Here is a 19,622-nt window from a genome sequence, read left to right as displayed (position 1 = left end):
ATATAGGTTTAAAAATTAAAATGGTCCCTCTATTTTTTGTTTTCCTTCCTTTTAATCCCCCTAATATAAAATTTGCCCTTTTGGTCCTTGTATTTGCACATTTTCATCTTTTAGTTGTAAAATCTGCTTTTTTGATCATCGTATTTACACATTTTCATTCTTTTTTTTCCTCTAATTCATCAACTGGAAGGATCAAAAGGGTAGATCTGTCAATTAGAGGGACTAAAAAGACAAAAAATGTGAAAATACGAGGACTGAAAAGGCGGATTTTATATTAAAGGGACTAAAAAGGCGAAAAACACAAAATAGATGGACCATTTTGATATTTTGACTTGAAAAACATGTTTTTTTTTAAATAATAAATTAAAAAATTATTTTATTAACTGGGAAATTTTTCAATTCATGAAATCGAGGTTTATATGTACACAAAACATGATTTGATTAATATATATTTTTATTTAATTATTTGAAATTTAAATATAAAGATGAAGACCAATATGGGCCGGTTCAAGTGCATAGCCGATGCATTTGTTCATAGAGTTTTACTTTTATATAAGTCTATCATATATGTATCATTAACACTGATATAAAGTTTATAATATTCAGAATTTTTTTTTTAAACCGAGTCGACGAGTGACAAAGTTTATAATGATTTGACTGACCTCAACAGGAATAAATTCCTGCCATACAAGTATACAACTAGGTGAAAAACGAAAAGTAATTCTCACATAAAACTCCCAGGAACTCCAGGAATGAATTGTAATTTTAAGAGTTACAACAAAAATCTATCTGTAAAACAAATCTATCAAAGAGTATAAAAACAAAACAAAACAAATACTCGGATACATGGTACATTGATCCAATCATAAGCACAAACATTATCACAATTATAGTTGGAAAAATTACAATCTAATACAAAATTCACCTTTTCATTATCATGTATGCAAAATGCTGATCAACGGTTAGGATCACAGATCCGTTTCCAAAAAAGTCTTCTACCATTTCCCACCTAAAACCAACACCTACCAAGCTTGAACAAGAAAACACACCAATAGTTTAACGAGAGTCGGCAAACGAGTCAAAATTAATGCATCTACTTTTCCATATATATTCCTTTTTACATTTCACCCCCTCAAGTTCATCCATTTCGCAGCTGGAGGGTTCCTTAGATTCCCATCTCCACCTCGAACGGCAAAGCCAAACGCCAAATCCCTAACCCCGATCCCAAATCCACCGGCTTTCCCCCCAAATCCTCTCCTCTCCTCTCCTCGTCTCCTCCTTCCAATTGATCTTTGATTTTGGTCTCTTTGGACGGATTGTGGTTGCCTTGTGAAATTGCAGGGATAGGTTTTCGGTTTTCCATTCGGGGCGGGGAGAGGGATGAGTTCGGAGGATGATATGCATGATGCGAACGATCTGGAGTCTATTGATGATGATTTCTATAGTGGGGATACCGGGATTGGGAGCGATGATGGGGATGGGGACTATGATTTCGTTGATAATGAGTCTGATGCTTCAGATGATATAATTTCGCGCCAGCAGGTTATGGATTGTTAAATTTGGTTTTTTTATACTTTATTGGTTGTTTTTTTAGTGAGCTTTGATGGTTTTATTGGATTTATGAGAGAGTTGATAAATTGTTGGGGTTTTTTTTTTTCACGAGAATGATGAAAGAACACAAGCTTGCGGGAAATTGGTATTAATTTAGCTACACATTTGCTTTTTGAGGAATGTTTAGAAAGTGATGGAGCAAATGGTTCTTGGTTTTTTAATCTTTTACCCCAGAAATGTAAGTTCGATTGGTATGAGCATGGTCATGTGTTGTGTTGTTGATGTGTTCTGAGTTAGGAGTCCCATTTCTCTCTGAATCCATGCTTCTAGTTGCGTGGGTTTTGAGAATTTGGGATGATCCTAATGTGCTTTGAGTTCAGTACCAAGTTCAGAGAAATTCATGCTTGCAATATATTTATGCGTGTCTGTGTATTATTTAACGTGAATGTATACACACGGGATATTGGTTCTAGTAACGAATGAACAAGTATTTTAGATGCCTCATTATGGAATAAAAGCATGTCGTGATATTTGGAGGTGTGAATGTAGAGTTGTGAGATTGCTGGATAATCTGTAATGATATATGCTTGTAAGATTTTTTGAGCAACCTCCAAATGGTGATAAACCAGTGCAAACTTTTAACATGAATTCGTGGTTAACTTATAATGGGCAGAGATAATAATGGATAAGAGGAGCAATAAAAAGGGATATAAAGTTTGATGCATACATATTCATTACAAATCCCATATGTACATTGAGCAAATACTTTATTCAATGATGGTATTGAATAGCCAAAAGTTACATGGAAAAGTGACATTTTATTTGCCGAAGAAACCTCCAAAGATGTATTTTTTTTAACTTTTTAACTTTTTTTTTTGTAAATATTTGAGCACCTTGGTTACCATGGAATGTTTTATCTTATTCTAGGTTAGTATGTGTGCAGCTGTAACCATGTCATTTTTGTTGATGCTTGAGACAAATCTTTGACTTGATAAAAGTGGAAAACCTGTGTAGGGTGTATTTCATTTGGGGAATATGACTAAATTTATTTTCTCATTTTATGCCTGAAAGCTTTCTCTTTTATTATTTCAGCTGAACTATATAGTTTTGGGTGAAGCTGACATACGGCAACGTCAGGAAGAAGACATAAACAGGGTATCTGCTGTACTTTCATTGCCCAGAGTTGCAGCATGTATTCTTCTGCGGCATTATAACTGGTATCATTGTTTTCATGCTGACTGTTTGCTTGATTTTTTCTGTCTTGGGCCTTGGCGAGCTTGAAAATGCAATGAAAGAAAATGAATATTGTTAGCTGCTGTAGTTATATATCTGATATTTTACTGATAGTTGCAAGACATGCTGCATCTATGCAAATGATGATGATATTATTGTTAACTGTGAGGCTTAATCTCGTTCTTATTGCTTATTGAACTTATTTGGTCTTAATTTACTGGTTTTTTTGTTTGAATAGGAGTGTTAGTAGGGTGAATGATGAATGGTTTGCAGATGAAGAGAATGTACGGAGGGTTGTTGGCTTGTTGGAGAAGCCAATTGAATTGCCAAATGCTCGAGAAGTAAGCTTCTAGCACAATTTTGCCTTTTGTCCAAAGCCTGAGCACATACGGCTTCCTGTTCATTAGATAATATCTGAACGGTGTTATTTCTACCCATCTCTAATTTTAATCTGATGACTAATTAAAGACCTTTTTTTTGTTGGCAGCTAACTTGTGGAATTTGTTTTGAGAACTACCCTCGTGATAGGATTAGTTCTGCTGCCTGTGGGCACCCATTTTGTCATGCTTGCTGGAGAGGTTTTTTTTTTCTATTATTGGTTTTATTCATATACTCGAAAGATTTAGTCATCTTTGTTTGTTTTCATTTACTTTAAATCTTTACATACATACTTACATAGTTACATACATACATTTGTACATATTTTACTTACTCTTCTGTTTCTTGGCTTTTATGAGTGATTAGTTGATAGGACTTATCTGTGGTGCATTCCGGAGAGGATTCTTTCTGTTGTTTCACTTGTTTGATTGCTGTAGTTCTGATTATAGAACTAAGTTCCTATTGTTATTACTACCATAGAATTGGAACCAATGCTCTATATTGTATGTTTGAAATAGGGTGACTCTGCACCTATCCATTCTACTGCTATTCTGGGCTTCTAACAACATGAATGGCTCAAATTTAGTTATAAGAAACTATAATATATATTTCAATTTCTTCATTGTTATGTTTTAGATAATACTTCACCATTTAGCTTCTGCCAAGTTTTCAGTGATACATATATAATCACAAGCGGTTGCATAGCACATGAATGCCATTTTATCCTTGCTAGCCCATGACACATTATACTGGCAGGCTATATTGGAACATCCATAAGTGATGGCCCTGGGTCCCTTTCGTTGCGTTGCCCTGATCCTTCCTGTAATGCTGCTGTTGGTCAGGACATGGTTAACTTTTTAGCAACTGATGATGATAAAGAGAAGTATTCCCGTTATCTTCTCAGATCTTATATTGAGGATAATAGAAAGGTGAGTCCTGTTTCAATCTTTACTCAGTTTTACTTCTTCTCCTCTTAAATAAAAGATAAATTTCAACAATTGATTCTGTACTAAGGAACAAACCTTTTGCACCTCTTTATATGGCATACCACACCTTTACTCAATTACACAGTTATTGGAAGAGAAGAAGGCTATTGGCATCTGTTGGACATGGATTCTTTTTCCTTCTATATATTGCAATATCATAAGATTATCATTATTGTTTATTCCCTTAGTGTGGCCAACTTATTGTTGAAGGGAATAAATTTCACATGGACTAAAGGAAAAACATTTTACTCCTTTAGTTTGTCATCCTTACTATATTTATGTGTTGGTCATGCAAATCTTTGTTCTTGCAGTGGCCTTTTTATGAGGGCCATGTATTAACTTGAGTATTTGAGTTTGCAATCCCATTTGGTCTTTTTGAAAAGCCATTCTTTTGTATCATTGCATCTGTAATACTTTATCATGTCTCAGATTTTTTAATTGTGCATATCACAATTTTGATGGTCAAGAACAATTTGGAGGAATCATAAGGTAAATTGTGTTATACTGAAACGTATTCAGTGAAATGACATTTGAAATCTTGCCATAAGACCTAATATCATCGAAAGCCATCTGGGAAATGAGCAGGGCTTAAGCAAGCTAGGCTATTCGAGCTCTGTCAGTTTGAAAGACCCATCACCTAGCTTGAGGTTGTTGGGGCTAAAGAGTCACTCAATCCTGGTTCTAGTCTAAATAACCTGAACTGTATCACTGCATGTTTAGGTTTAATTGGGCTGACAACATAAAAAGGGTGCAATATGGTAAAATGAAAAACCTTAGATGTTGATTGACTTGGCACCAGCAGACTTCTCTTTGAATTTTTAGTTTCCATGGGTTGTACTGGTTATGTCTTGCCAATCAAGTGAATCTGGATCATTCATAGTCTGCTTAGCCTGCAAGCTGATATATGCCGGGCTGATTTACTGGTATTTGTCAGCTAATTTTAGTTAGCCTGCTCCTGTTTGAGCTCAACTACTTTAATCTTTGCCCAAGACTATAAATTATTCAAACGAACTGCAGTCTGCCAGAAATCAAACTGAAATTGAGTTCATGGACAACTTGTCTGGACAGATAGTCCTTCAATCATTTTTTTTATGGATTCTAGTATATAAACCAACAGAGAAATTATTTTAATCCATGTAGTTTTAATACTTAAATTTTGTTTGAAATACTTGACTCATTTGTAGATGTATTTCCTTTTTGTATCAGACAAAATGGTGCCCTGCCCCTGGCTGTGACTATGCAGTAGAGTTCATTATGGGCAGTGGAAGCTACGATGTATGTTGCAATTGTACGTATGGCTTCTGTTGGAATGTAAGAATTTCCCCTTAGCATCCTTCTAGTGTGCAAGTTAAAAGAACTACGAAAAAGAAATAAAAAATGAGTCAATTTCTTGTTTGATTCTACACATTATTCTGAGTGTTTGCATATGAGCAGTGTACCGAGGAAGCCCATAGGCCAGTGGATTGCAGTACAGTGGCAACATGGATTTTAAAGAACAGTGCAGAGTCTGAAAACATGAATTGGTATGAGATAGTTATTCGACTTAAAATGACTTTCCTAATTCACGGCTTTGTTGAAAAAAACTTATCTGTAATTCCTTGCATTAGGCCTCAGAAAATACGGGATCCCCACCTTCACAAGCAAATTGTTAATACAATTTCAAAATAGCTTTCTCGTTTGACCCAATCCTTTTCTCCTTTATCATTTGGGAAAGACAAGAAAATTTTTCTTAGATTCGAATCCATAGCCAAAAACAGAACTAGAATAGAATTTTTTTTTTCGTCTCACATGTGCCCATGCCCTCGCTTTCTATCAATTTCTAATTTCAATTGGTCCTCCCCAATCTACTTAAACCCCCTTTCTTTTTTATTGGTTACCTTTTACTGCTGGTGAATCTATTTGGTAATTCTAATGTTTACCCCTTTGGCTCTTGATTTTGAATCCCACTATGTTCCTAAATTAAACTTTTCTCTGTGGTTTCTATTTCATAACATGTGGCACCTCCTTTTTTCTTCCAATTTAAGGTCTTGTCTATAACTTTGCTTAGGATACCTTTGTGCAATCTTCACTAACTTGTAACAAAATCATGGATTTAATTCTTTAACTTGTCATTTAAGGCTTTAAAAATTCTATAAGCTCATATTGATGCTGATGAGCTCATGGTTGTACAACTTATTTTGGTTTACATCATACCTTTTGAATTTCAGGATATTAGCGAATTCAAAGCCATGTCCTAAGTGCAAGCGTCCGATTGAGAAAAACCAGGGTTGTATGCATATTACATGCACTCCACCTTGCAAATTTGAGTTTTGCTGGTAAATATATTTTCTGGTAGACTAAAAGCATCAATGGTGTTTCAAGCATGTGCTTGTGTCATTTTATGCAATATGTTATTGCAGGTTATGTCTTGGTGCGTGGTCAGACCATGGGGAGAGGACAGGTGGTTTCTATGCTTGTAATCGCTATGAAGCGGCAAAACAGGAAGGGGCGGTATGACGTTAAATTACATTCTCCTTTTTAGGTTTATTTTAATAATAAGCATTGGATAGACCCATTTTCTTAATTTTTTTTTTCTGGTGTGGTCTCAACCTATTTTCTTAATGAAATGCTGCAGTACGATGAATCTGAAAGGAGACGGGAAATGGCTAAAAATTCACTTGAGAGATACACACATTATTATGAAAGATGGGCAACTAATCAATCAGTATGCCAATTGTTCAGTTTTTTGTTCACCTCACTTTGAATTTTGCAATTTTATTTTATTTTTATGCTGCACCTTCATCTCCCTTCTCAACCTTGGTTATTGGCATATTTATTAAAATAGACGTCGTTTTTTGTTTTTTGTTTTTTGTCTTGCACCATTGCCCTATTAGCAAGTATTGTTACAATTGAACTTTCCCTAACATTATTGTATGAAATTTGCTTTCCATCTTCTTTTTGGCACTCTAATTATCATGATGCTTCTTGCGCCAACCAATTTGTTGTGCTTGATTCATGACAGTGAATTTTCCATCTTAGTTTGTTTCCACTTGCATAGAATTTTTCTCTTTAAATTACTTGTATATATTGTTGGAACCCCTTTCCTAGATTACCAAAGATCTTTTATTGCTTAGTTTCCAAGATATAAACTGTGGGGAGACTCGTATCATGAAAGAAGAATAATATAGCTACTTGACTACTCTTAGGAAATATAAAAATACAATATTTCTACAACCACTTACAATATTGAATACCCAAACAACATACAGCTGCCCTTATTTATAGCCAAGTTACAAATTTCCTATGATTAGGTTACAAGAGGGCATGCAAATCTCCTATAGTTTGTCTTTAACACCAACCATTATATCTTTCTATACTAAGAATATTCACCAAATCTAATATTTTCCCTATTTGACCGGTATGATATTTCTTGCCATGGGTTTCACCTAACTCTTAGATTCCTTACAATAGATCTTGTAGGGTTTTAACCCATCTCGTCACATATGAATTTTACTTGCTAACATTATTGTAACGCCGGTAGGATGCTTCTATACACTAACTTGCAACCTTTTTACTGCTTGCTGTCATCTTCTCTTTAAATTCGGTGTACATTGAATCTGATATACATCTTGTTTCATTGTTTGCAGTCAAGGCAGAAGGCGCTAGCAGATTTACATAGCATGCAATCTGAAAAGGTTCCTTATGCCTATCTTTTTTGTCCTATTTTGTAAGTCAGCTAATAGAAAGAATGGCACAAAAGAATATTTACAGGATCTAATAAAACCTATGTTGAAGTAAATGTTCTTTATATACAAATATCTGTCTATAAAAATCTGTAGCCAATGTGTTAAGCTCTTTTAATTTGATCAAAATAAATAAATAACATGTTCCAAACAAGATTAGCATTGTCCCAATAAATCGGATACCAGAAAGACTGAGCTGCATGGCTTCTATTTGCAATCTGAATTACAAGTAACAAAGATTCTTAATAATTATTGTTGTTTTCTTAGACTTAAGGTTCAGTATCATAGAGCTATTTAGAAATTTTGAAATTTCAATTCTTCAAATGATGTAAAAGTGACGTTTAGTTTCCCACCGTCCAAGAATTTTATATGTCCTTTGTGGGTCCATGTGTCAAATGCAAATGCGGCCGCAAAATATATGTTCTCAGGTTCATGCGTCAAATTAAATGTCGTCACATGATATATATATATATGTAGCTGTGTTTTTGTTTTAACATAGATTTCAATCATTATATTCATCATCGGGGTATATTTAATTAATCAACTCATAGAGGCTTGCTGGTTGAGCTCAGCTATGAATATGGGAAAAAGAAAATTCTTGGATATGTTACCAACTCATTTGCTTGGACCGATTTTTCTCAAATGATGTTACTCTTTTCAGCTCATGCAAAAAATGGTGCTGAGTGGTTCTGTAGCGCATTTTGCTGACCACATCAGACCCAACATCGCCGAAATTCTTTTGTGTATTATTTGTGATGTTCTTTGGGTCAAAGTGTGATGACCATTATGAGCACTTTTTATTGCAGTCAGGATGGCACTTTGACTACTCAATACCTTTTGTCCAGCCTTAATACCTATCATTTTCTTCAATATTTTTTTTCTTGGAGTCACAGTTTCCACATTATATATTGTTGAAGGGCCTTTAATGATTTATAGACATGAACATAGTATATAACATTTCTTTTTGTCTGCAACAGCTTGAAAAACTGAGTGACAGACAGAGCCAACCCGAGTCCCAGCTCAAGTTCATAACTGAAGCCTGGTTACAGGTATGACATGGTTAATTTGCTTCTTCTTAATGGTAATTGTCTTCTATCTGGTTTGTCATGAGCTGGCCTTAATTAAAATCGTATGATGCTTATGCAGATAGTGGAGTGTAGGAGAGTATTGAAATGGACTTATGCATATGGATACTACCTCCCTGAGCATGAACATGCAAAGCGACAATTTTTTGAGTACTTGCAAGGTTATTGTGGTCATTTCATTTCTGTTTATGAGTTTAAATAGTATAATGTGCTATTCCATAAGCATTTCTACCCTTTTTTTTTTCTTTCTTTCTTTCAGGTGAAGCTGAGTCTGGCTTAGAACGTCTTCATCAATGTGCTGAGAAGGAACTCCAAGTTTACTTAGAAGCAGAATCACCTTCGAAAGACTTCAATGACTTCCGCACAAAGCTAGCAGGCTTGACCAGGTATTCTGAACAGTGTTTTCTTGCTATTATTATGTCTAAATAACATCCATGATTGTTGTGTGAGTTGGTATGCTTCCTCTGGTAAACATGACCTTTATAGGGAAACCTGAAAGCAATACTAACACCCAACAGTGTTCATATGAGTAACTTGGACAATAAGATTAAAGTATGCGGATTGTTCTGAATTAAATTCAGATATATCAGAAACAAGCAGTTCATGTAAATGTTGAGTGTCATGCCTGGATGCTTATGCTCATGTTGACATGTATTTGACCTTGAATATGACAAGCAATGATGTTAAATCCAGGCGGGACTGGCCTGTCTGACTGATAAACCTGGCCACGGTCTGGTTTGGTCTAGGTAACGTTAGTAATGTACCCACTCTTTAAATCTGTCTCTCACCTGGCAGGCATGTCCAGGCAGCTGAGACCTGGCCAATCCAGGCTCAGGCACGATGGGTGAGGCAAGTGAATTGGTAAAATGAGGTACATAACAGTTGGCTGTCTGTTGAGGCTGAGTTGACTGATGAGATGGCAACCATTGGTGATGCCCAGGGGTTAGATTGCAGTGGAAGATGAGAGATCAGGGTGGTGGCTGGCCAGGGTTGGGAATTAGTGTTGGTTTTGTATTGAAATAGGAAAATTTCATACAACCCTCCATAGAAAATATTATTACAATGAGTCCTTTGTAATAAATAAAATTTTTATTAATCTTGTCATTATAATGTAGACTAGCATTAAGTTATATAACAAATTAATTTTTTTTATTAAACTAAAATTAAAATTTATATAACATTTTGTTACTAGTTTGGCCCATTCAAATCTCTGACTCTCTACCCTCCAATCCTAATGTTTCCAGGTTGAAGCCAGGTCAGGTCTGAAAAAAGTGATGAAAAATCGAGTGAATTAGAGTAAGCTGCACTAGTTGTTCAATCACCACTTCATTGTCATGTGTCTTACGACAAGCATTTAAGGGAGATTAAATTCATCATTATGACAAGCATTTAAGTTAGGAGTTTGAATTGCACTAAAAAAAGGTCTTTATGGCCTATATGGCCTATATTATAATTTTTAAGTAGGATTTGGAAACCTTTAAAGAATGGATGACAAGAAATTTTGAGATGACAAAGAAATAACTAGACCCAGCCTTCACAAAGAAGTCTTCGCAAAACGCTCCCTTTCATGATGGGAGGCCGAGGTTTTGAGGCATGTTGGTGATATAAAAATGGCCTCTTCACAGTTTGAAAAAAGGAGTAAAATTTTTGTGTTTATTAAATTTGTCCATCTCAAGCATTGCCATTTTGTTTAACAATTTATGCTGTACAGTTACGTTTATGAGTATCAATCACTACTTCATAATACAAACTGGATATGCCTAGCCTAGGAGCATGAAAATCTCTCACCAACATCTGCTTCGGTATTCCATTTGAAGAATCTATTAGTTTTTTCAATGTTTGCATCCAGCATTAATGCGATTTTCTATCCATTGACTTATTATCTTTATTTCCATGTGGTGTATCCAATGGCATGGTGTAATGCACCCACCTGGCTAAGGTGCATATAACTATTCCCCGCTTCAATCCATCTGTTCCCGAGAAATATTTGAGAACCAAATAGGGCATTCTTTAGTCATGTATTTATTCTTGCATTATTAAAATTTTTGTACCGGTATTCTGTCCTGTCGAAAAATCTGGCATGATTGCCCTATAGTTTAATAGAACCATTTCAATTTTGTGCAGTGCTCTTGTCATAGGAGCCAAGGGCCTTTACCTATCATGCATGCTTTTCTTTTGCCAAGGTTGTCTTGCTGTCTAAAGAGATGAATCTACTATATCTGTTAATGACATATTTTCAGACATCTGATCGTCCCTTGTGATCCCATTATTCATTTTGTTTCCTTTTGTAATCTCTTTTGAATCTTTGCTTTGCTTTTTTTTTCTCATTATTGAGAACCGATGGTGCTTATCTATTTTACAAATTTGTCTTTTCAAAAATTTATCATGCTGTCTGGATGACAATCTACTATGCCTATTCACAACATATATTAACATCTGATCATTGTTGCATGCTTCAGCTCTTGCGATCATTAATTTTGTTTCCTTTTGTAATTCCTTTATAATCTCTTTTCTGTTTCTTATCTCTTTTTAAAAACCAAGAGCCTTTTATGTATTTTACATGTTTTTCTTTTGCAAAATTTATCTTCTTGTCTGGATGGGACAATCTAGTGTGCCTTGTTCATGGCATAATTGCACATCTGATCATTGTTGCACGTTTTGGATCTTGTAATTTCATTGTTAATTTTGTTTCCATTTTTAATTCTCTTTCTGACCTCTGTCCCCTTCCTAGTCTCATTGTTAAGAACCGAGAGCTTTTACCTGTTTTACATGTTTTTTGTTTACGAAATTTGTTGTGTTATCTGAGCAGAAAATGCGGTATGCCTGATCACATCTGATCGTGGTTGCATGCTTTATAGCTTTTGTGATCTCGTAAATTAATTTCATTTCCTCTTTTAATCTCTTTCTGATCTCATTATTCAGAACCAAGGGTTTTGACATTTTACACATGTTTTTCTTTTGTGAAATTTTTCTTGCTGTCTGGATATCCACAACATATTATTTTACTTGTTGCATGCTTTGACTATTGTGATCTCATTATTAATTCCGTTTTCTTGTTTAAGCTCTTTATAATCTCATTATCAAAAAACCTACTAGGGCTTCTTACCTATATATTAATGCTTTTCTTTTGTGAAATTTATATTGTTGCCTGAATGGACAATCTGTATATCCATAATGGATCTTTCATTGCTGCATACGTCTGCTATTGTGATCTTATTATTAATTTTGTTTTCTTAATCTCTTTCTATTCTTGTTATTAAAAACCAAGGCTTTTTTACCTATATTACAAATGTTTTTCTTTTTCAAAATTTATCTTGTCTGGACAATGCCTATTATGACGTGTCATTACACAATCTCTGATTGCCGTTGCATGCTTCAGCTCTTGTGATCTTGTTATTAATTTTGCTTCCATAATCAAATTCTAATCTTGTTATTATTTTGGGGAAATTTATCAAGTTGTCTGAATGGGCAAACCTACCATGCCTATTCATGACATCTTATTACACATCTGATTATCTTTGTTTTCCTCGGTTCTTCATGAATTTCATGTCCTTGATCTCTTTCTTTTATCTGTTTTCTGCAGCGTAACTCGGAATTACTTCGAGAACCTTGTCCGAGCTCTGGAAACCGGGCTGCAAGATGTGGAGGCGACTGACCACCAAGCAACATGCAGCAGGACTTCTAGTTCAAAGACCATCATCGTCGGGAAGGGAAAAGGTGGAAAGACAAAGCTGGCCGGATCAGGCTCGAGGTCAGGTGGTCCAAGTCACAGCTTGGATGACACCAACCTCTGGTCGTGTGATCGTTGCACCTACGCTAATGTAAAATCAACCAACGTTTGCCAGATGTGTCAGCAGAGACGATCATAGAGCCCGGTCCTAGTTTGCTGTTGGTGCTCAGCAGTTCCAACAGGGCTTATTGATGTTTTTCAAATGATATCACGGACTAGTTAAAAAGTCCCCCCGTTGTAGGGAAACAAATGAAAAGAAATGTGAGAGAAGAAAGCCAAGTAGCTGCCTTTCACATGGAAGATTGCTGAATTGCTACTACCCCTTCCTTGTATATATATATATTTAAATTCCCTTTGAGAGCTTGGCTTGTTAATTTAGCAGCAGAAAGTTCCAACATGGGAAGGCAAAATAAGTCCCTCTGTTGCAATGGACTGTCAAAACATCAAATTATGCTATGTTCCTCTGCTGCAAAAGTTTATATTCCAACCTATCCATCTATCTATCTATCTAGTAAACCTTCCTATAGGTTGTATGTATATAGATTTACTTGAAAAAAAAGCTGATAAGCTACCTTGGCTGTTGCGGAGGGTTTCTGCTTACAATCTTGCAATGATAAAATTTATGATATTGAGAGTTAGATGTTGTTAAGCTGTCTGATCAGAAACACTCGTCTTTGAAAGTGAGTATAAAATTATGTCCAGGAAAACATTGGCATAGGTAGTTCAAGGAAAGCATCATATATACATGCATGGGACAAAGACCGGTGCTACCGCGTCTTGCAGGTTGAGGTTGGACAACATGACTCGCAGAAGTGGTCAGGCTTGTGGATCTTTAGTGTTTGTGTGACCTGGAAAGAGTTGACATGCAGCAGGTAACTACTAGAATCAGTTGAAGTCATTGAGTTGTCAAAGAGAATTTTACAGGAAGCTGACCTGATGCTGGGGACTTCTTAATGGGTATGGTAGTGAAGGCCGTTGTCTCTGGTTCTAGGCCGGAGTTGTCCTTCGGGTTGAGCTCAAACGTAGGATCAGCGGAGAGGTGATCAAGCTCAGGTTCGAAAAGAAGTAGCTCGAGTTCTTTGTTATCTGAAAATATAAGAAATTGTGAGAAGAAGATAGAAGAGAGGATTCATCATTCATGTTTGTGAAAGAACAGTAACTGGGAGAGATGGAGTACCTGAATTTGAATGGAGTTTTATCATGGGAGGAAGCACCTCTGGTTCAAGCTCCATCTTTGTTTTATCTTCATTAGCCTTGGAAACAACCTAAAATTTATCAATAAAACTGACAGAACTAAAACTACAGTAAATTCTGGTTATATATTATTGGCATTCAGATGCATAAAGATTGCTAGAAATACAGTATGCACTAACAGTACCATATTATGTTAGGGTCAAGGAAAAAGAAATGAAAGTAATGAGAAATGATTTAACTAAAACAACAGCGAGTTCTAGTCATAATTCATTAGTGATATTCCAATACCTAAGCAGCGCATAAACACAAAATTTGAGAATGCTGCTGACCTTCAGCGACATTCCCGCATTACAGTAGATTATATCTGACCATGCTTGCAATGCCGATGTTACCTTGTCGACCTTTTTTCTTACACCTAACATGGTAGTAAGATCAGTTAATTAAACATCACGAATCTACTACTATTGATAAACATGCAATCAATGATTGAATTATGAAATGAACAATTACTCTGTTCTTTCTTATCCTGCTGTAGTTTCTGCAAATCATTCCCTGTAAAATGGATCTGCTCAATTCCCTCCTTTGCCCATTCATGGCATCTCTTGATTTCCTCATCAGAGAGCAGACTATTCTTTGTGGCATTTTTCGGAGTTTCATGCGTGCGAAGTGCAGACTTCTCTTTCGATATTGTGCCTTTTGATGCACTAGAAAGAGGAGGTTGCTTCCCAATATTTGAGACATCCCTCAAAGCAGTGTTAGAAACATCTCTCAGAGCTTTTCTCTCTTGACGCCCTGCCTTTGAAGGTTTTGGCAAATCAGCCTTTGCCAAATCTGCACCTTTCCCTAAAATTTTGACATTATAAAATTCAATATTCTCTTCTGAATTTATAAGCCAATTACAAAAAAAAAATTCAGCAAGAACAAACAATTTGTACCTCTGTGAATGTAAAAATTTTCACTTCGAAGAACAGTCGGAGTTCGGGAAGCCATTTGAGTCTGCTGCAGTCAAACTTATCACTACAAAACTGAAATGTTTTAAAAGAGATAAACAAGAACAAATAAACTTTGATTCTCAAGAATAGATTCCAAATAATAAACATCAACCATGAAAAACAAATCATAAACAAAGATGAAACACACTGAACATAAGACAGCACAGAGTGCATACTTCAGCTTCCAATGAAATTTTGAAACTATTTGAGATACTGATAAGTTCTTGAAATACCTTACAGTGATCTCAGATGGTTAAAATTGACAATTAACAAGCAAGACTTCACCTTTCTTGATGCTATAGCTAAAAACAATCAATCCAAAGAAAATTCGAAAACAAGAAACCCTTACAATCTTGGCATTTTGAACATCATCACCTCAGCCATTTCTAAACAACAACTCTACGACAGCTCCAAATATAAATCAAGATCAAGATAAACCATTAAAAACATCAAATAATTCCTAAAATCAATCATCAAATACATTGGGAAATAAAAAACCCTAAAATTCAACCTGAAAAATACCAATAAAGAGATCGATTTCAAGAACAAGAGGACATCACCAGAGAGCTAGACTGGTGCCCGGTTGAACACAATGTGAGATACAAGAGATCAAACCTGAAAGATTTCGAATGGAAACCCTAACCCTAACGCTTGTGGCGATCTGGAGAAGCGAAGAAGCCTGGAATTCTTCAGAGAGAACAAAGAAGAAGAAGAAGAGGGTGAGAGAGTGCAACGGTCGTTTGTGAGAGGTTCTATTTGAATGAGAGGTTGAATGACTGAAATACCCTTCTATTGCGGGTCGGATGCATAAAGCGCCCAAAACCCGATAACGGGCCACAACGGATATTTTCTTTTTATAGTATCTTCAAAATTAAGATTTTTTTTTTAAAATATTTTTAAATACTTAAACTAGTTTCTAATTGGTCCCTGAGTTTTATATTTATTTTTTCTACGTAATTTCATTAATTATGTTTCATCTATATATATATATTTAAAATTCTATTTGACTTGTTATTTGAGAAGGGAGACTACGACTGTTGACAAATAAAAAAATAATACAAAAAAATATCACAGAAGGAAAAAAAATATAAAGAAAATAAAATATATAAATAAAATATTGGAAAGAGTGATGCCCAACTCCCAATCCAGACCTTCACGTCTCAGGAGACAATTATTAGTGATTTATTATTATTTATTAAAATTTATTAGGCATAAATATATAACTGTTCTTTAATTAACCCTGACAAATTTGTCTAAAGTGGCGTTGACTTTTTAACATTTTAGTTTTGCTGCTACCCAAATGGCCTTCACTCAATTAATCAATAATTAATGGCTTTGATGTTACAATTACCAAACTAAGTCCAAATAATATAACTCACAATTAACTTAAAATTTGCAATTTTCTACTTATGTATGTGTACATATTATTATTATTATTATTTTTATATTCTCAATTTTATTTTTAATGAATTCAAAGTTTAATTGGAAAGAGGTTTTGGGATGAGGTTAATAAAACATTTGAGTTTTTTTTTTTTTTGGAAAATAAGTACTTAAACTCTATTAAGAGAAGGGTTAGTGATTTTTTACTATAAAGGCGACAAGTGTTGCTCCATAAAGAAGAGTCAAGGGACAGGTAAATATGATGGTGTTCTAGTTGTGATAGCTTAATGATCTTTTAAAAAATTATTAACTCGGTCATACATTACATGAGACAATTAATGTCTTATCACGTGCACGTCAAGAAGATTTTCAGAAACCAAACTGAATTAATAAATCTCTCGTCATGCAACTATGGAGGGGAGAGAAACGACATTTGTTTACATGAGGGCTACTGAAGAGTGAATGAACAATTTGTTACAGTATTTTTTAGTATTTATATAATACTATAATAGTACCACTGAACTAGAGATTCGATCATAAGTCTGTTCATTCATTATTCAAGTAACAATCCATTGCACTAGAAGATGTCCGTGACTAATGATAACTGAAAAGCTTAACGGGTTTCGGGTCGGTTGTTATCGGATGGAGATCCGAACTCCGAAGTGGAAACGCTCCTCCCATTAAAACGTCAGCTATAAAAAATCAAAAGAAGCAGACTCCTTCTGGTCCTACTTCTACCGCAACATGAATCCTCTGAGGTACTTTTCTAAAATTTTCCTTTTTTTCATTGATTTTGAATAATTTCTATTGTGATTTGCTACCTTTTATGTTATTGCAAGTTAGATTTGAAGTTAATCGTTAGATTTATATCCAAAAATTTCAATTTTTATGACTTTGAGCTTGATTGTCTGGTAAACATGTGTTTTAGTTTTGAAGAACTCAGAGATTTCAAAATCTATAAGACCTTAATTTATGATGGTTTTTAATTGAGAATTTATAATGTTTGTTTCACCATGCCCTCGTAATTACTTTCTATTGATAGTGTTTCTATCTTTGTGATGATTTTAATTGTCTTTGTATTTGTATCTCTCTTCAAATGATTATTTTTTTGGAAATTTTCAGCATTGATGGAATGAATTTTCTCATAAAAATGTGAACTTTGTGAAGGTGAGGATGTTCTTGGCATGTGTTAATGAGTATTTGAGCATGGTCAGAATCATACTGTATTGCAATTTAATGAATTAATATTGTATTGGACTGTAAATCAGGATTTAGGATTTATTTTTCTTGCTTAATTGTATGTACATCTTGACACAGTTCTTTACTGTTAAAGTCTATTTAATTTAATTTAATATAATTTAATTTCCTATTTGTTATCTCAGGCAAGCACATTTGTTTTTGATTTCATATATATGGTGAAACTGTTATGATGGCATGCAGTTCCTTGTCTTCTTCCTCTTTGATTTGGTCTAATTTGTTTTGTTTTATGGAAACTTTCTTTTGTCTGTAATTTTTGTTGGCCTTTTGGAGTTCCCCCATGTTTGATGATGGATAACAATCTGGCAGATAAGTTGACTGGATATTTCCAGTCCCTATGAGTTTCATCAATGGCCATGAATCAGGCCAATCAAAGAGTGGAGAGAATTTCAAGTAGAAATCAATTTCGGCTAACAAACAGAAATGTCTATAATAAACTAGAAAAGGATTGTAAGCGGAGATAGAAGTTTGAAGCTGTTTTTCCAGAACAAGAAACAAAGGATGTTGAAATTGAGAAGGATTTGAACTCTGGCAATGGAATTACCAATACAAAACATTGTAAGTCTTCTTCATTTCTAATCTATGATTGCTCATTGGATTCTTGGAATCTATCTTCAATGCTTTCGCTCTTCGAAAAATCTTCTGAATGCTTGGAGAGTGGAGAGGACAATTGTATTTTTGATGGATCCAAGATTAGCCCAATGGAGGAATCATCATTATTAGAAGGTGATAATGATGAAGAAGTGGAGGATGAGGAAAATACTGTCATATGGCTAAAAAATTTAGTTGAGAATGAGGCAAAAGATTACTCTCCCAGATGTTTGGAGAGTGGGGATTCATCGGTGTTGAGTTCATGCACATCACTCAGCACCTGTGATGATATGACTTCTTATGTTCATGATTCATGCTCTTTGTTAGACCTTGAAGTTGAGGATTCAGAGTTGACATGGGAAAGAGAACAAGGTTATGATGTTTTTGAATTGAATGATTTTCCGAGTCCATCATACAAAGCAAGTATTCGTCTATCACTTGGTTCTAAGACCGATGAAACCAATACTAGTTGTTCAGAACTTTCTGATTCTGATGAACCTCTTTTCTGGCCATTTGATCAAAGTACTTATTGGCATTCTGAGTTCCAAGATTTTATATGCATTTCGCCTCGAAGGGATGTTAAGCCTTCAATGTTTCCGGTACTTACTAAATCAAAATCAGACAGATGGATACTACATCAACAAAGCAATCACTCAAGCAGCCGAAAAAATGATCAAGAATGTGACAAGAGGATGGTATTCCATTCAACACCAGTTTTATACTCTTCGAAAGACAAATTCATTGGTTCGAGCAATGCTATAAAGAAAAAAGTCACAACACCATCTAGATTGAATATATCAACTCAATCTTTTTCTGTTCAACGTCCTAACAATACTAACACAAAGGAAAAACTTCACAAGTTGAAGATAAACACACAGAATCACCATGTTGATGTTTTTCAAGACTTTGTTGCAGAGCAAGTTCCAATTGAGAAATTAGTGGGTCTGAACGAGTTCGATGGCCATGAAGGTGTCGAATTAGAATTTGATGAAACTCAGTTTTTTCTTCTAAGATCACCTCGCAGGAATGTGAATCAAATAATTCCCCTGATTGATAATGAGCAGTTCATTGTTAACGGTGATAAGGAATGACTAATAATGCAGTTTGCTGCTAAATAGTTGAATGCTTGCTTAGCATTCAATGCAGGATAGCAAGTGTTAGATCAAGTCCTAAATTTTTCTGTTTTACTTGAGCACATTTTTCTTCATTTTGCTTTAGATTGTATATTCTTTACTGATAATGAATGGAGAATTCAGTTTTGATCTGAAATGAATTGAGTTATTTGGACCAAAAAGTTTTCTTTATTTTTCTTCTTTATATATGAAGGACCCATTATCAAGGGATGTCCACAGTAGCTGTTGGATGATTATCTAACTGTTAAAATTTATTTATAAACAATATTAGACAGTATCAAATAGTGTTACACAGTAGTGTATAGTAATCATGAACAATATATATGTACAGTATCAATATAAAAATAGTCGTTTGATTATCATTCGACGACTGTAAATAAACATCCTAAT

At 34.8% G+C, this 19,622-nt stretch overlaps 3 protein-coding genes across 11 annotated transcripts; 2 read left to right on the top strand and 1 right to left on the bottom strand.

Moving 5' to 3' along the window:
• The first annotated feature begins 1,145 nt into the window (after positions 1-1,145).
• Positions 1,146-13,174, top strand: LOC120269927 (probable E3 ubiquitin-protein ligase ARI8). The gene is made up of 15 exons (XM_039276896.1): positions 1,146-1,542; positions 2,644-2,768; positions 3,023-3,125; positions 3,272-3,362; positions 3,919-4,091; positions 5,355-5,459; positions 5,583-5,671; positions 6,356-6,463; positions 6,548-6,638; positions 6,763-6,852; positions 7,775-7,822; positions 8,848-8,919; positions 9,017-9,116; positions 9,215-9,341; positions 12,539-13,174. Exons 1-15 carry the CDS (start codon positions 1,381-1,383, stop codon positions 12,822-12,824), a joined length of 1,770 nt encoding a protein of 589 aa, XP_039132830.1. The 5' UTR covers positions 1,146-1,380; the 3' UTR covers positions 12,825-13,174.
• A 181-nt stretch (positions 13,175-13,355) lies between these two features.
• Positions 13,356-15,577, bottom strand: LOC120269928. Of its 8 annotated transcripts, none has more exons than XM_039276898.1 (7): positions 15,432-15,577; positions 14,815-14,904; positions 14,390-14,722; positions 14,209-14,294; positions 13,863-13,950; positions 13,619-13,771; positions 13,356-13,561 (listed from the first exon to the last, which is right to left on the bottom strand). In XM_039276898.1, exons 2-7 carry the CDS (start codon positions 14,867-14,869, stop codon positions 13,518-13,520), a joined length of 759 nt encoding a protein of 252 aa, XP_039132832.1. In that variant the 5' UTR covers positions 14,870-14,904; positions 15,432-15,577; the 3' UTR covers positions 13,356-13,517. The 8 variants fall into 8 exon arrangements, with proteins under 8 accessions (XP_039132832.1, XP_039132837.1, XP_039132831.1 ...); XM_039276903.1 differs by having other exon boundaries at positions 14,815-14,875; XM_039276897.1 differs by having other exon boundaries at positions 15,487-15,577.
• Positions 15,578-16,978: 1,401 nt separating this feature from the next.
• LOC120270714 lies at positions 16,979-19,344 on the top strand. 2 transcript variants are annotated; one of them, XM_039277788.1, is made up of 2 exons: positions 16,979-17,009; positions 17,818-19,344. In XM_039277788.1, the coding sequence occupies exon 2, from the start codon at positions 18,126-18,128 to the stop codon at positions 19,188-19,190; it is 1,065 nt and encodes a 354-aa protein (XP_039133722.1). In that variant the 5' UTR covers positions 16,979-17,009; positions 17,818-18,125; the 3' UTR covers positions 19,191-19,344. The 2 variants fall into 2 exon arrangements, with proteins under 2 accessions (XP_039133722.1, XP_039133723.1); XM_039277789.1 differs by having other exon boundaries at positions 16,990-17,009; positions 17,374-19,344.
• The last annotated feature ends 278 nt before the right edge of the window (positions 19,345-19,622 follow it).

This window comes from Dioscorea cayenensis, chromosome 10 (assembly GCF_009730915.1).
Source record: "Dioscorea cayenensis subsp. rotundata cultivar TDr96_F1 chromosome 10, TDr96_F1_v2_PseudoChromosome.rev07_lg8_w22 25.fasta, whole genome shotgun sequence".
In the NCBI taxonomy this organism is placed as follows: Eukaryota; Viridiplantae; Streptophyta; class Magnoliopsida; order Dioscoreales; family Dioscoreaceae; genus Dioscorea; species Dioscorea cayenensis.
Note: the sequence above shows the minus strand (reverse complement) of the source record. Positions and strands in the feature narration are given on the sequence as shown.

Bases quoted from the DNA above. Each gene is read 5' to 3' on its own strand.
- LOC120269927 (XM_039276896.1), top strand. From the start codon at position 1,381: ATGAGTTCGGAGGATGATATGCATGATGCGAACGATCTGGAGTCTATT. The intron at 2,769-3,022 runs GTATCATTGTTT...TTGTTTGAATAG, and splicing joins CTTCTGCGGCATTATAACTG to GAGTGTTAGTAGGGTGAATG. The intron at 6,464-6,547 runs GTAAATATATTT...ATGTTATTGCAG, and splicing joins TGCAAATTTGAGTTTTGCTG to GTTATGTCTTGGTGCGTGGT.
- LOC120269928 (XM_039276898.1), bottom strand. From the start codon at position 14,869: ATGGCTTCCCGAACTCCGACTGTTCTTCGAAGTGAAAATTTTTACATT. The intron at 14,723-14,814 runs GTACAAATTGTT...TCAAAATTTTAG, and splicing joins AAATTTTTACATTCACAGAG to GGAAAGGTGCAGATTTGGCA. The intron at 13,951-14,208 runs GTCAGCAGCATT...GATAAATTTTAG, and splicing joins ATGCGGGAATGTCGCTGAAG to GTTGTTTCCAAGGCTAATGA.
- LOC120270714 (XM_039277788.1), top strand. From the start codon at position 18,126: ATGCTTTCGCTCTTCGAAAAATCTTCTGAATGCTTGGAGAGTGGAGAG.